Raw genomic sequence first — 14,569 nt, 5'->3', positions numbered from 1 at the left:
TGGGCAGCTGCAGATCAGCGGCTGTTGGCTGAAAGCCCAGCTCTGAAGGCAGAGCCGCTGTCAGCAGCAGTAAAGAAGTGAGGATGGCATGGTATGGTATTGCAACCCTTACTTCTGTGCTGCTGCCTGCAGAGCTGGGCCATCAGTCAGCAGCTGCCACTCTCCAGCTGCCCAGCTCTGAAGGCAATGCAGAAGTAAGAGCGGCAATACTGCGATCCCTTAAAATAACCTTGCAACCCCCCTGCAACTCTCTTTTGGATCAGGATTCCCAACTGGAGAAACCCTCATTGCTCCCTTGAAATCTGTATAGGGTAAAAGCATACAAGACCAGATTTGGGGGGGGAGACCAGATTTTACAGTCCAAGATGCATTTTTCATGGCCGTGAATGTGGTAGGGCCCTATTAATAACTGATTATATCAAGAAGGTTGACATGTCTAATGCCTATTTTGCTTGTCTTCACTAAAAAGGTTAATTATGACAGATGCTTAACGCAATTAATATTAACAACAAGGGGGAAGAAAAACAAGCCATAATAGAGAAAGAATTGGTGAAAGAATATTTAGAAAACTTAGATGTATTAAAGTTGGCAGGACTGACTAAATTCACCCTTATGGTACCTAAGGAACTAACTGAAGCAATTTTGGAACTGTTAGTGATTATCTTCAAGAACTCAGGGAGGACAGGTGAGGTCCCAGTTTACTGGAGAAGGGCAAACACAGCACCTATCTGTAAAAAGGGGACTCAGGAAATTATTAACAAATCAGCCTAACTTCAACATCTGGAACAAATTATTAAGCGATCAATATGTAAGCACCTAAGGGATAATAGGTAAGTAATAGCCAGCACAGATTTGTCAAAAACAAATCATGTCAGACCAATTTAATTTCCTTCTTTGACAGAGTTACTGGACTAGTGGATAGAGGAGGAAGTAATAGATGTGATATATCTTTATTTTAGTAAGGTTTTTGACAGAGTCCTACATTAAATTCTCATAAGCAAATTAAGGAAATGTGGTTAGGGCAGTGACTCTCAACCTTTCTGGACTACTGCATCCCTTTCAGGAGTCTGATTTGTTCTGTGTACCCCCAAGTTTCACCTCACTTAAAAACTACTTGCTTACAAAATCAGACATAAAAATACAAATGTGTCACAGAACACTATTACTGAACACTTGCTTTCTCATCCCTATCATATAATTATAAAACAAATCAATTGGAATATAAATATTGTACTTACATTTCAGTGTCGAGTATATAAAGCACTATAAACAAGTCATTGTATGAGATTTTAGTTTGTACTGACTTCACTAGTGCTTTTTTCTGTAGCCTGCTGTAAAACTAGGCAAATATCTAAATGAGTTGGTGTGCCCCCGGGAAGAACTCTGAGTACCATCCAGGGATATGCATACCCCCAGTGGATAACCGCTGATTTAGAGGATACTACTCTAAGGTGGGTGCATAATTCGTTGCAAGACCTCACTCAAAGAATAGTTATCAATGGTTTGCTTTCAGACTTGGAGGATGTATCTAGGGGAGTCCTCAGGGGTCTGTCTGGGTCCAGTACTGTTCAACATTTTCATTAATGACTTGGAATGGAGAGTAAGCTTGTTAAAATTTGTAGATGACACCCAAGCTGGAAAACGTTGTAAGCACTATGGAGGACAGGATTCGAATTCAAAATGACCCTAACAAATTGGAGAAATGGTCTGAAATCTACATGGTGAAATTCAAGAAAGACAAGTGAAGTACCACACTTAGGAAAGAAAAATCAAATGCACAAATAGAAAATGGAGAATAAATAGGTAGGCAATAGTACTGCAGAAATGGATCTGGGGGTTATAGTGAATCACAAACTGAACATGAGCCAATAATTTGATGCAGTTGCTAATATCATTGAGGGGGTATTTTAACAGGAGTATCATAACTTGCCTACTCTACTTGGAAGAAACATTTAGTGGGACTCAACACTACAACTGCTTCCAAGTTCCACTTGAGGCTAATATGTCCAACCTTCTTTCTGTTCATCAGATGACATAAGACTAGGATTCCTGCCAGACTTTGGTTAGTTCAGCATTGCTTAATGTGACCCTGCATCTAGAAAGAACGTATTTACAGTACCCCGATACCCCCTGTATACAGAACAGCCTTCCATGATATAGATGTTATAATAAAAAGTGCAGATTGTAACACTTAATACTAATTTCAGTTATTCAGTGTTTATGACAAAAGCAAAGTCTGTGAAGATCAATCTCTCTTTGATAACTCCCTTTTTCAGGTTCTAGTTGCTGTATTGAAGGTTATGCTTTATAAAACAATGACTGTAATTATGCTTTCATTACACTCTATTATTCTTTTTGATACATGTAGTTACCATTAGTATAAAAGGTTAATTATATGATTGAAATAATTTTTATCCCTTTACTGACATTTTGGGTTTTTTTCCTGCACGTGCTAGCATACAATCTTATAAGCAAGAAGTTAACTGCAATGAAAAATTATAGTCCAGTTGCCGTGCAACTACAGCTGCTGTAATATAAATTATAACCCATTCATGTCTCTTTCTCTTTCGTTTGGTGTTCTGCAAGCAGGCTCGCCATAGTGCTATGGGAACGTTGTTATCATGGAGTAGTTGGTAATTAGGCTATTAACTTTACATTTTTATTCATTGGAATGGGGATTTCTTTGTTTTCATTCCATTCAGACACATGTGTACATTGGCTGAGGTTTCGTAGTGCGACTCTGCCAACCACATTTTAAATAAGTACTTGTTTTTCAAATTCACATCAGCGGCTAAATCTTTTTTATTGCCATTTTGGTGTGACACACCAAAGGCAAAGTGTCAGCACCCCCTGCTGTAACCTAATCAGTTAAACAAACACTTTTCCAGGAGCTGGGTAACATTCCTGCTTGCAGCACAGTGAAGCCGGTGCAAAATGATTTAAAAAAATAAAAAGGCAGGGCTATTTGCTTCTACTCCACTGCAAAAACAGGACACGTAAGAGATAAACCAATGGAACAGGAAATATGATGTTTCCTTTTTCCGAAGCTATTACTGAAAATGGAAGAGTTACATTAAACAGTGAAATCTAGAAAAATGTGGCTGGCAAATCCCTCTGGAGACTATTTTGGAGATATTTAAAGACTGACACTAAATATATGACATAATCATTAGTTTAAACAAATCCTTACACTTCCATGTTTGAAATCTGTTCTTAATCTAATTGTAGTAGTAAAGTTGTAGTATTCTATCATCTCTGTATCTTTGCTAGTGAAGCTCCCAAAGCAATACTACTTAGAATATTACTTATTCTAACATGTTTTCATCCATAGAACACAAAGTGCATTACAAAGGCAAACAAGCTATCCATATCGCCATTCTACAGGTGAGAAAATTCAGGTGCAGGGGGAGCGGGGGGATAGATCCTTCCTCAAGGCAAAGCTCAGCACAGAACCAACCTCCCCCTAATGTGCAGGCCAGTGTCTTATTCATTCAAACCTGCTGTTTCCTAATAAAAGGAAGGGGCCTCATGACTTTCCTATAGTCTCATCAAATGAGCCAGAAGGTCTGTTTGAATGAAAATGCCACCAACATGCTTCTTAACAATATCAAAATATCTGAATTCACCGAATTGAAGCTAAGAAAAAAACAAGTGTCTAAATTTCTAATTGAGAAGAGAGCACAAGAATTACTGTGGGCGTCCTCTTCATTCATTATACACAACTATGCCAACTGCAGACACCCCGTCTTCCCCACCATGGCATTGCTCCTGGGAATGAAATGAAGCTCTGACCATGTAATGATATTATTTCCTGTCTTGACTTCAGGCGGCTTTGTCTCCAGAGTGTGACATCATTAAAGATGGCAGCCCATTGGGTCAGAGGTAACTCAGGGGGCCAAAATAACTCTGGTTTACTGAGAGCAAACTGAACAACCTGCCCAAGTTCTGAGCTGACCAGATTTCACGCTGAATCTCAGTTATAGAAACAGTTTGGAATAGTCTGCAATTCAACAATTCCTTAGATAACCTACACACAAACAGACACCAATGCCTACCAAAAAACCCCTAAAATAGCTGTTAGTGTAAATGCACACATTCTTGCACAGATACAAATACTACACAAATGCTGTCCACACACACGCCAACCCACAGACACTGCACACATCCCTCCCACTGCACAGACACGCCCCTACAGACACAGCACACATCCCCGCAATGCGCAGACACAACCCTACAGACACGGTGCACATTCCCCCACTGCACAAACATGCCCCTACAGACACGGCGCACATCCCTGCAATGCACAGACACACCCCAACAGCCACTGTGCACATCCCCCCAACACGCAGACAGGACCCTACAGAGACTGTGCACATCCCCCCAACACACCGACACGCCCCCACAGACACTGCGCACATCCCCACCAACGCGCACACACCCACCCAATGCACAGCCACGCCCCCACGGACACTGCACACATCCCCCCCACCACACAGACACCCCTACAGACACTGCGCACATCCCCCCAACACACAGACACGCCACTACAGACACTGTGCACACCCCCACCAACGCGCGCACACCCACACAATGCACAGCCACGCCCCCACAGACACTGCACACATCCCCCACACTGCACAGACAGGCCCCTACAGACACTGCACACATCCCCCCAACATGCAGATAGGCCCCTACTGACACTGCGCACATCCCTCAACATGCAGATAGGCCCCTATTGACACTGCGCATATCCCCCCCACCGCACAGACAGGCCCCTACAGACACTGCACACATCTATGCCAACACGCAGTCACGCCCCTACAGATATTGGGCACATCCCCCCCAACACGCAGACAGGCTCCTACAGACACTACGCACACCCTCGCCAATGCGCGCACACCCACTCAATGCACAGCCACATCCCTACAGACACTGCTCACATCCCCCCAATGCGCAGCCACGCCCCTACACACACTGCGCATATCCCCCCCAACACACAGACACGCCCCTACAGACACTGCGCACATCCCCCCCAACGCAAAGACAGGCCCTCACAGACACTATACATGTCCCCCCGACAGACAGACACACCCCTACAGACACATTGCTCACATGTCGTCACTGCACAGACACACTCCACATCTCCCTCCAATGTACAGACGCACCCCTCTGGACAGTGCACACACTGCCCTAGTGCACAGACACACTGTGCACATCCCCCCACTGCACCCACAAGCCCCTACAGACACTTCGCAGACATGCCTCCACAACACATAGACACACAGCTCACATATTGCCACTGCACAGACACACTGCACACATCCTCCTCAGTGCAGAGACACGCCCCTAGAGACACACAGCGCACATTTCCCCACTGCACACATGGCGCACGTCCCCCCGATGCACAGATATGCCCCTACAGACACAGCTCCTCTATGCAGACACACCCCTACAGACATGCTATCCCTTCACACATATTTACCGAACCATCCCTCCACAGACTCCCCCCTGTCCTCCACACCTCTCAAGCAGACAGGCAGGTACACCCCCTTCAGACAGACACACACGTTTCAAATCCAATTGCCTCATCTTTGTATTTGTAAAACTCCCTACAGTCACCTCCCCAAAGCTCTGGGTAGGCATTCAATAGATACACAATACAGCTGACATTACAGTATCATCTACTGAACGCTAAAGAAATGTGAGCTTAAGAGTCACAGCTGAATGGTGCAGATTAATTTCTCCTCCCATAGCCCCTCCTCATTGCACCATAAAGCGATCAGCATATCATGCTAATTACCTTCTTCCAGTTCATCCATGCTCCCAATCTTTCTGGTCCCATCAATGGTGTAGATGTAGCGAACTCCCTGAGGCAGGTTAATGTTATCAGACAGAGAACGGGTCAGGTCAGCCAGCAAAGCATCAAAGCTTCGGAAGCGGTCGGAGGACACGGCATACACAATCCCCTTGAAGTAGCGGTCCCCATTGCGATAGAAACGCACCTTCTTTGCTTTCTTCTCATTACTCAGTGCCTGTAAGGTCCTGGTTCGGTAGAAGCTACAGTGAGCACTGTGAGTGGGGCTGGGCAATCCATTCATACGTGAGCCTCGCATGTTTCTGGACGTCTTATCTCTTTCGTCAAAGTGTCCAAAATCAAGTTCCATAGTTTGGTGAACCCTAAAGATCTGAAGCTGAGTGGAGGAGAATGGGGAGGAAGGAATGCATGAGAGATATTAGACTGATTAGGCCCCAAATCCAGACAGAAATTACATACCCACAAGACCTTGGCTTTTCTTTGAATGAACAGAAGCAGTTTATTTTCAAAGTGACCCATGTCCTGCCCTGATCTAACTTCATATCAATTCTGGGGCTGGAGGAGGTAGGGGCATTTTTGGAAATGACCCACTCATTGCGGGGAGGGAAATGTATTTTTAAATAGCAGCCTGGTTTTAGCACATTTAAGTTCTGTGCAGTTTTGAAGTGTAGTAAATTGAGACCTTGGGCTGAAGAGATACGTGAAAATGACTAACAAAAACCAAAAATCCCACCCAAACAACAAAGGTTAGCAATTAATTAAACCGCTTGAGCCTTGGGAGACTTTCCCTGGAAGAAGAGAACAAGCAGATCCCAAGGAGTTAGGTTTCAATCTGTAGATTTGCAGAAGGAACAAAAGTATCTGAATGTTTGAAATGGGAATAAACTGGTATTTACGAAAGAACAGTCACAGGGGAATAGCCAGTTTCTTTGTGACAGTCTGTTCAATAAAGACTAGCAACCAGATACTAAACTCCCCCCACCCAGCAGCCCCCTCCCAGTCCATCAATCAATTTCTGACACCATCCTACATTTCCAAGAAGAAATGACTGAAAATTTTTAAATTGAAAGGAGGGTTCAATAAACAATTGTCAATTCACCAGTCCTTCCTGGGTTTGTTTCTGGTAATAGGAAGAAAAAAAATTGGGTTTTTTTGTTTGTTGTTTTATTCCCTCTACCCTTAAGGAAATGATTTAATTGTGGAAATTGTCCCTGTCAAAGTATCCACATCACTCCACTGCAAGTATACCTTTCATTGTTCTGATCTGTACTGTATTACAGAGGGAAAGAGAGCAAAATACAGAGATTGCACTGAGTTGGAGATCAAACCCAATGATCAGTGATTTTTGTGTTCTCTTTAAACTGAATTTAGTACCAAAAGAACCCCCAACCCACCCAACCCTATAAAATGAGAAACCTTGCAAAGCTGTCACTCTGGGCAAAACTATTAATATGCAACTCACATATGGTAGCAGTGTGTTCATACAAAACAGAATTGGGATTAAAATCCGATGGCTCAGCAATCAGGTACAAACCCCAGGAAAAGCTGTTGCTATCATTTCCCCACCCATCAGATTTTCCGGAGCCAGTCTCTTTTTAAGTATTTTACAATGTCACCGTGACCTGTGTAAGATCTCATTATTGTCTCTGACATATAGCAAAGCAGCAGTGGGTTATGCAGGCAGTTTTTACATAAACAGCGAGTTGCACATATTTTTTCAGCAGTGCAAATTGTGAGATATGTATTTTAATGTCATGCATAAAACAATGAAATATGCAAGCAACTTTAAATATGCATCAAAGGTTTTAAGGTTTTTTTGGAAACTGCAGATGCTGTAATTTACAAAAAGAAAGAGGTTTCTCTTTTCCCTTTGTATGTGACATCTGTTACTTTCTGCATGGAAATCACTCTAAAGCGCTACTCACCGGTTTTCAGCTCGTAGGGTGGAGATGCTGAGAGAAAGAAAACCAGTCTCACTCTGCCTTTGTTGTCTGAGCTCCAAGCAAGAAATTCCTGCCAGGGTGGATGAGACTTCTCCTAGGTCCTAGTGCCTTGTTCACCCCTTTAATGGTAACTTTGCCTCAGTGTTTTTCACCCTGATGATCAATTATTAGTTTAAAGGTTTAATCTGTATTTTAAACAAAAAGAATAGATTCATTTCAGTTCTGGTTACATTAATGGTGGAGGAGGGTGGAACTAATGGGACAAATGTTGAAGTCATTCCCCTCTGCTTTTTTAGGCAAAGCTCCCATTGACTTCATATGATCTAATCATCTGGAAAGCACTAATCATCTAACCCCAATTTGGAAAAAAAAAATGCAGTTAGGCTTATGCAGCAGCCTTATGGGGTTTCAGTTGCAGTGGGGTAATGGCTGCAATCCTATAATGTGCAACCAATTTTAACTTTTGTGTCAAAAAAGTGAGGAAAAGAAAGCCAGAGTTGACAATAGGCACAGGAGCCTGATTCTTCTCTGATGTTTTTACACTAGCTCATCCTGATTTACACCAGTGTAAGTGAAAAGAGAATTGTGCTCAATGGATCTTCATCTTTTTTTGCCCCATATAATTTTTCTGTGTTACAGAACATCCATGACCAAGCTATTTTTTATGTGTATACAGGATATAAACCTTCAAGCTCAGTACCCAGCATAAGCTGACCGCTAACTAAAAGGAGTAAGCAGGGAACGTCTCTGTAAGTAAACTTTTCCATAACTCTTCACTGTGGGGTTTCTTACACCTTTTGCTAAACCATGTCATCTGGTACTGGCCACTCTGAGAGATGGGATACTGGACTACATGAACCACTGGTCTGAGCCATGTGGCAGCTCTCATGGATAATCTAAGTGAATAGTTAAAAATTGGGTAGCTATGCATAAAATTCTAATTTGTATTTCCAGAACAATTTTTAGAAATCTCACCCTAGTGTTTCTGTTTCATTGAATCATATGTCCAAGTGGGATCTGAGGCTTTGCTGATAGTTGATCTGATTAATCTTAAACTAAATAAAAGTTACCTAGCAAGCATTTTGAATGGTGAGCTGTATTTCCTGAATCCTAACCAACATCATTGGCTTGTTAATATCTGGGCCAAATCCAGAATTATGAGTCCAAATTCCCTTAAATTATAGAAGGTTACAGAGTCGAGTCATTTGATCCAAATCAGCCCAACAGATGTGGTTCTGGGTAAATCCAAAACATTTTTTTATTCCAATGCATCAGAAACTTCACAACAGCCAAACACTTTAGATTTCTGTCATTTGAGGCCAAAATAACTAAGAGCCATTACAATCCACTGGCTGCTCTGAGTAAAGACTTGGTGATCTCTGTCAGGTGTCTACACCACAAAACCAACATGATCGTTCACACCCTCACTGGTGGCAGTCTCAGCATGTCCTAGACCCTGGAAATAAAATAATCTTCTCACCCCCGGAAGAGGTCTCTCCAAATAAAGGTAGAGCTACCTGCAGGGTGCTGTTCTGGAGATAAATCCTGGCTTCTGTCTCCAGTCACACATCCCACTGGTATCACAGTCACATTAAAACTAATTTTATAGACAAAACAAACTGGACACAGATAAAGTCTCTTTGGTCAATATTTTTTTTCCAGTTGCATCTGCCCAGAGGCAGGCAGCGCTAAGAAAAATGGCCTAAAAGATTTGCTTGTTTGTTTTTCTATAACTTCTGTAAACTACATTACTGTACCCAATGACAACAGGTTATTCCCTAATATGAATGTGGCTGTCATTTGTCATTCTCTATGCCTCTTACAACTATAGCACACTGCAGGGACCAGTTTTAAATCCCCCCCGGAAATGGAAACAAACCAATCATATGAAGGCATCGCAGAATCTGGTTCCTGGCCCTTTTCTACATGGAGGCACCAGGACTCTGGATTAAGCCTTGGTGTGGACACCAGCCATTCCTGTGTTCTAATCCTGACTCTGCCACTGGCTTGGTGTGTGGATTTAAGCAATTTTGCCATGTGCTGATTTGTGCCCTGGAAGGGGTGTTGAGCTACATTGCAGTCAGACTGTTCGATTCAGCCAAACCCTTGGCAAGGTTGCAGAAAGCCTCCTCCATTATATGCTTAGCTAGACCACTGGTGCGGAGTGGTGGAGATGAGGGCACAGCTTCTTTCTCACACTGTCTCCTTTCAGGAAACTGGTGCACATGGAGACAGTTGGAAAGAGCAGGACCTGTGATCTGCAGCCGGGGTTTGGTTGGCTCATGCACAGGATGCAAGAGGAGGGTGAGACTTCTTGAGCCTTTTCCTTCTCTGCTTCTTCCACAGCCTGATTCATCCCTTAATGTCTCTATGCCCCAGTTTACCCATCTATAAAATGGGGCTAATAAATGTCTCACCTACATCACATGGCTGTTGTGAGGATAAATTAATTAATGTTTGTAAGAGTGCTCTGAAGGTAGGAATCATTATATAAGTGTTAAATATTTTCATTTAAAACATGAGGTATAGGATGAGAGAAATAAAGGCTAGAAGAACAGAATGAAGTATGCTGTGATGCTTGAGTGCCTTGACAGATAATAAGTCAATAATTCCAAATAGTCCATTTCCTGTAAGGCACTGAGGTATGATGGTCATGGAGCAATACAAAGCCCAAAGACAGAGAGATATAACCCAACCAGCCAATTGACTCATAATGCCTCTCTCATTGTACTGATCTTGATTTAGATGGGGCTACAGGTGGACAATTATGAGGGAAGGGACAGGGTCTAGAGTAGCTTCATTGGATCATAGCTTTCTGCACATATGAAATCACTAGGGCTGTCAATTAATCACAGTTAACTCACATGATTAACTCAGAAAAATTAATCATGATTAATCACACTGTTAAACAATAGAATACCAATTGAAATCTATTAAATATTTTTGGATGTTTTCTACATTTTCCAGGGGCGGCTCTAGGCACCAGCTAAACAAGCAGGTGCCTAGGGCGGCAAAATATATGGGGCGGCATAATACTGGGGCCCCTGCTCATACCTGAAGCGGAGTCCTGAGCTGGATCCTGACCACCCTGGGGGGCGGTAACCAGCCTGTTGTTCTGCTGCCAAGTGCAGCAGGGCAGGGAGCCGGCTAAGTGGGGAGCATGTCTCTGCCACTCTCTCGCAGGCAGCGGCCACCCTCGAACCCTCAGGCAGGAACTGGTAGCGCGGCCCTGCCCGGCTGCAGAGGACAGGCCACTCCTCCTCGGCTTGTCTCTGCCACTGCAAGCCGAGGAGCAGCCCATCCTCTGCAGCTGGGACAGGGCTGTGCTACCAGCTCCCACCTGGGAGGGTGGGGGGGTGGCCGCTGACCGAGGGAAAGCGGCGCAAACAAGCTGAGGAGCAGCCTGTCCTCTGCAGCCGGGGCAGGGCCACGCTACTGGCTCCGCCCGGGGAGTGGGGGGGTTGGCTGTTGACCGCAGAAGAGGGGCGGGAGCTGGTAGCGCGACCCTTCCCCGGCTGCAGAGGACGGGCCGCTCCTCCTCGGCTTGTCCCTGCAGCTCTCCCATGGTCAGTGGCCACCCCACAGCCCCCACGTGGGAGCTGGTAGCATGGCCCTGCTCTGGCTGCAGAGGAAGGAAGGGACCTGGCGCCTGGGCGACCTGCTCCTACTCAGCTTGTCCCTGCCTCTGACTCCTCCTCCTCCTCCTCCCCTCTGTGCCACCTCCTGCCAAGGGAGGGGAGAGGGGAGCAGAGTGGTAGCCTGGGCTGAGCCCAGCTCATACCAGGGCCAAGGCGAAGACCAAGGATGAGCGGGGCTGGGATCCAGCAGCAGCCCCAACCCCTGGCCCTAGGAGCGGTGGTGTTGGGAGATGACTTCACCTTGGGCCAGATCCGCAGCAAGATAAGAGTTGGGCCAGGCGGGAGGGTTTTTTTAAAATTAAATGTTAAAATTACACTAGTAGGAAAGGTTCAGCTACAGCCGTTTATCTGTCTCCGCACAAAGAAGAGACTTGTGCAACTTAGAGCAACACATATATTCACCAAGCTCTGTTGCTACCGCTCATCCGAGAGTGAGATGTGCACCGAGCAAGCTTATGCTGAATAAAACAGGTTAGCTCAAAGTCCACAAGTACCCTGTTCCTTCACTGTAGGAAATTGTTTTTCTTACACAATTCTTTTTCATTTTAAAAATTTAAATAGTAAAACAACCATGCAAAGTGAACATGTGAAATCCACAAAAACTGGGGGGTGGGGCCGAGGGGGCAGCCAAAAATTTTGCTTAGGCACAAAAGAGCTAGCGCCCCGCATTTTCACAATAAGGATTTAAATTCAACACAGAAGACAAGTTACCAGTGCTCTTAACATTATTTTATTACAAAGATTTGCACGTAAACACAAAGAAATAGTTTTCCATTCACTAATACAAAGTGTTAGCTGATCTCTTTATCATACAATGAACTGTATAAATGTAGAATTATGTCAAAATAATGCCATAAAAAATGAAAAACAGGAACCTTTAGAGCTAAAGCCACTCAACCCTTCAGCCATCTACACACAACAATGTTTGGTTCAATTTGAGGAAAACTGCGTCCTACTTTGTTTACATGTACTGAAAGAGAAACAGCGTGTTCGCATGGCACTTTGTAGCTGGCGGTCTTGCACGTATTCATGTCAGATTGTAACAAATCATATGCCCCTTCATCTCGGCCACATTCGAGAATGCTCCACGTGATGTGCTCGTTCAAAAAAAATAATGCGTATATAATTGTGACTGAACTCCTTTCGGGAGACTGTAGTCTCCTTCTGTTTACCTCATTCCCTTGATGTTTCATGTTATAGCCAAGTCTCGTGATGACGCCAGCAATTGTGATTTAAGAACAATTTCATGACATTGACAAAAGCAATAAGTACCATGTAGATTCTAAAAAATCTTACAGACTTGACCCAAGTTTAAGAATCTGATGCATCCAAAATCTGAGAGTGGACGATGTGTGGAGCATGCTTTCAGAGTCTAAAAGGAACATCAACACAAGCTACAGAACACAAACCACCAAAAGGAAAATCAACCTTCTGCTGGGCATTGTCAGAGAAGAAAATGAGAACTAGACGTCGGTCCGTCTGCTGCGTTGGATCGATTATCGAGCGACACCATAATCCCAGCGGAAGCTGTAGTCCCTGATTGGTGTTGAACATGAAGGACATTATCGATCTTAGTGCACTCGCGAAATAATAACTTCTGCGCGGCAAACAGTGCCATAGCAGCCTGCTCCCTTTCTGGTGACAATGTAACCAAGACCTGGGCAGCCTTATCTCCTGCAAATTGTAACCAAACCTGTTTGTTTGAGCAATTGGCTGAAGTGGGACTGAGTGGACTTGCAAGTGCTAAAATTTTACATTGTTTTATTTTTGAATGCAGTTATTTTTGTACATAATTCTACATTTGTAATTTTAACTTTCATGATAAAGAGATAGTACTTGTATTAGGTGAATTGAAAAATACTGTTTCTTTTAATCATAAATACAAAGTGAGCACTGTACACTTTGTATTCTATGTTGTAATTAAAATCAATATATTTGAAAATGTAGAAGACATCCACAAATATTTAAATAAATGGTATTCTATTATTGTTTAACAGTGCGATCAATCATAATTAATTATTTTAATTGCATAATTAATTGTGATTTTTTTAATTGCTTGACAGCCCTAGAAACCACACACACTGCACAGAAAAGATAAAGTACAATAAAATGCACACACCTGCTTGGGACTCCATTACAAGCTTTATATGCAATATACATTTCTTTTTAAAAATGGTAAAAAATTAAGCAGACCCAGTATTCACTCCAGCCTGATACCAGGCACTTGCCACTGACCGAGACACACAATTTCTCTTGCTGATGATAGCAACACTCATCCCACATGGTACCTCAAATGATTCCATGGATACCTAAGGCATTTTCTGTCTATTTGTTCTTCTTTCATCCAACCACTACTGGAGAAACAAAACATCTTCGTAGCCACAGTGTCAGTGATGATGAAAGAATCCTTGGGCAAAGTTCTTTTGTCAGTTAACGTTGACATCAAGAGTAAACTCACTGATCTCAATGGAATGATACTGGATTTACTCCAGTGCAATTGAGATCAGGATCTGGCCCCAGAGACATCACTGAGTAACCAAATGATGGCATGAACGACAGCCATTTCTAGGAATACCTTGATGTGTCTGCGGATCTGATTTGGATTTTGCTTATAGTGGTTGCACACTGGTACAATTCCATTGGCCTTGATGGCATTACTACTGATTAATACCAGCTTATGTTAGAAGAGAATCAAGCCCTGTGGCTCCATCAGCTAAATCACTTTAGACAGAGTAAGTGATTGAGAAACTGGGAATACATCTGCTTTCTTCCTATCGATAAATTCAGTTAGATAAAAAGGAAGGGTAAATTTAGCTCCCCAGATTAAATTTCCTATTCTAAATTAGATGAATTATCTTTACCCAAAGCAGCAAACATTGGATCTTTCTGCTGTGTAATTAAATCTGGGTAAAGATGTTACTTTTGTCTCTAGTGAAGTTCTTTATTGCATGTTGGGGTGATTGTGATGCTTTTGAAAGTGAAGGAAAGATCAGCAGGTGGGAAGCATATTGTGATTTGCTGCTGTTCAAGCTTCCCCCATAGGCACATAACCCAATACATCAATACAATGCATCTGAACTCCCTCATTTACAACAACCTTATCAGCTATTCCAATCCAAAGTCCCCACTCAGCTCTGTCAGTGCACCTCAACCCTCACATCCTTGCTATTCCT

The 14,569-nt window shown here is 43.3% G+C and overlaps 1 protein-coding gene across 2 annotated transcripts in view; it reads right to left on the bottom strand.

Moving 5' to 3' along the window:
• The window catches only part of DCX (doublecortin), a 95,569-nt gene extending 87,720 nt beyond the window's left edge, over positions 1-7,849 (bottom strand). The window contains exons 1-2 of one of the 2 annotated variants that reach the window (XM_032766978.2): positions 7,741-7,849; positions 5,801-6,191 (exon numbers count right to left, since the gene is read on the bottom strand). In XM_032766978.2, coding sequence (XP_032622869.1) covers positions 5,801-6,164 — 364 coding nt within the window. In that variant the 5' untranslated portion in view covers positions 6,165-6,191; positions 7,741-7,849. The remainder of the gene's footprint in view (positions 1-5,800; positions 6,192-7,740) is intronic. The other variant, XM_032766980.2, reaches the window with a different exon arrangement.
• Positions 7,850-14,569: the final 6,720 nt, after the last annotated feature.

The sequence above is a fragment of the Chelonoidis abingdonii genome, chromosome 8 (assembly GCF_003597395.2).
Source record: "Chelonoidis abingdonii isolate Lonesome George chromosome 8, CheloAbing_2.0, whole genome shotgun sequence".
NCBI lineage: Eukaryota > Metazoa > Chordata > Testudines > Testudinidae > Chelonoidis > Chelonoidis abingdonii.
This window is presented reverse-complemented; position numbering and strand designations above follow the sequence as displayed.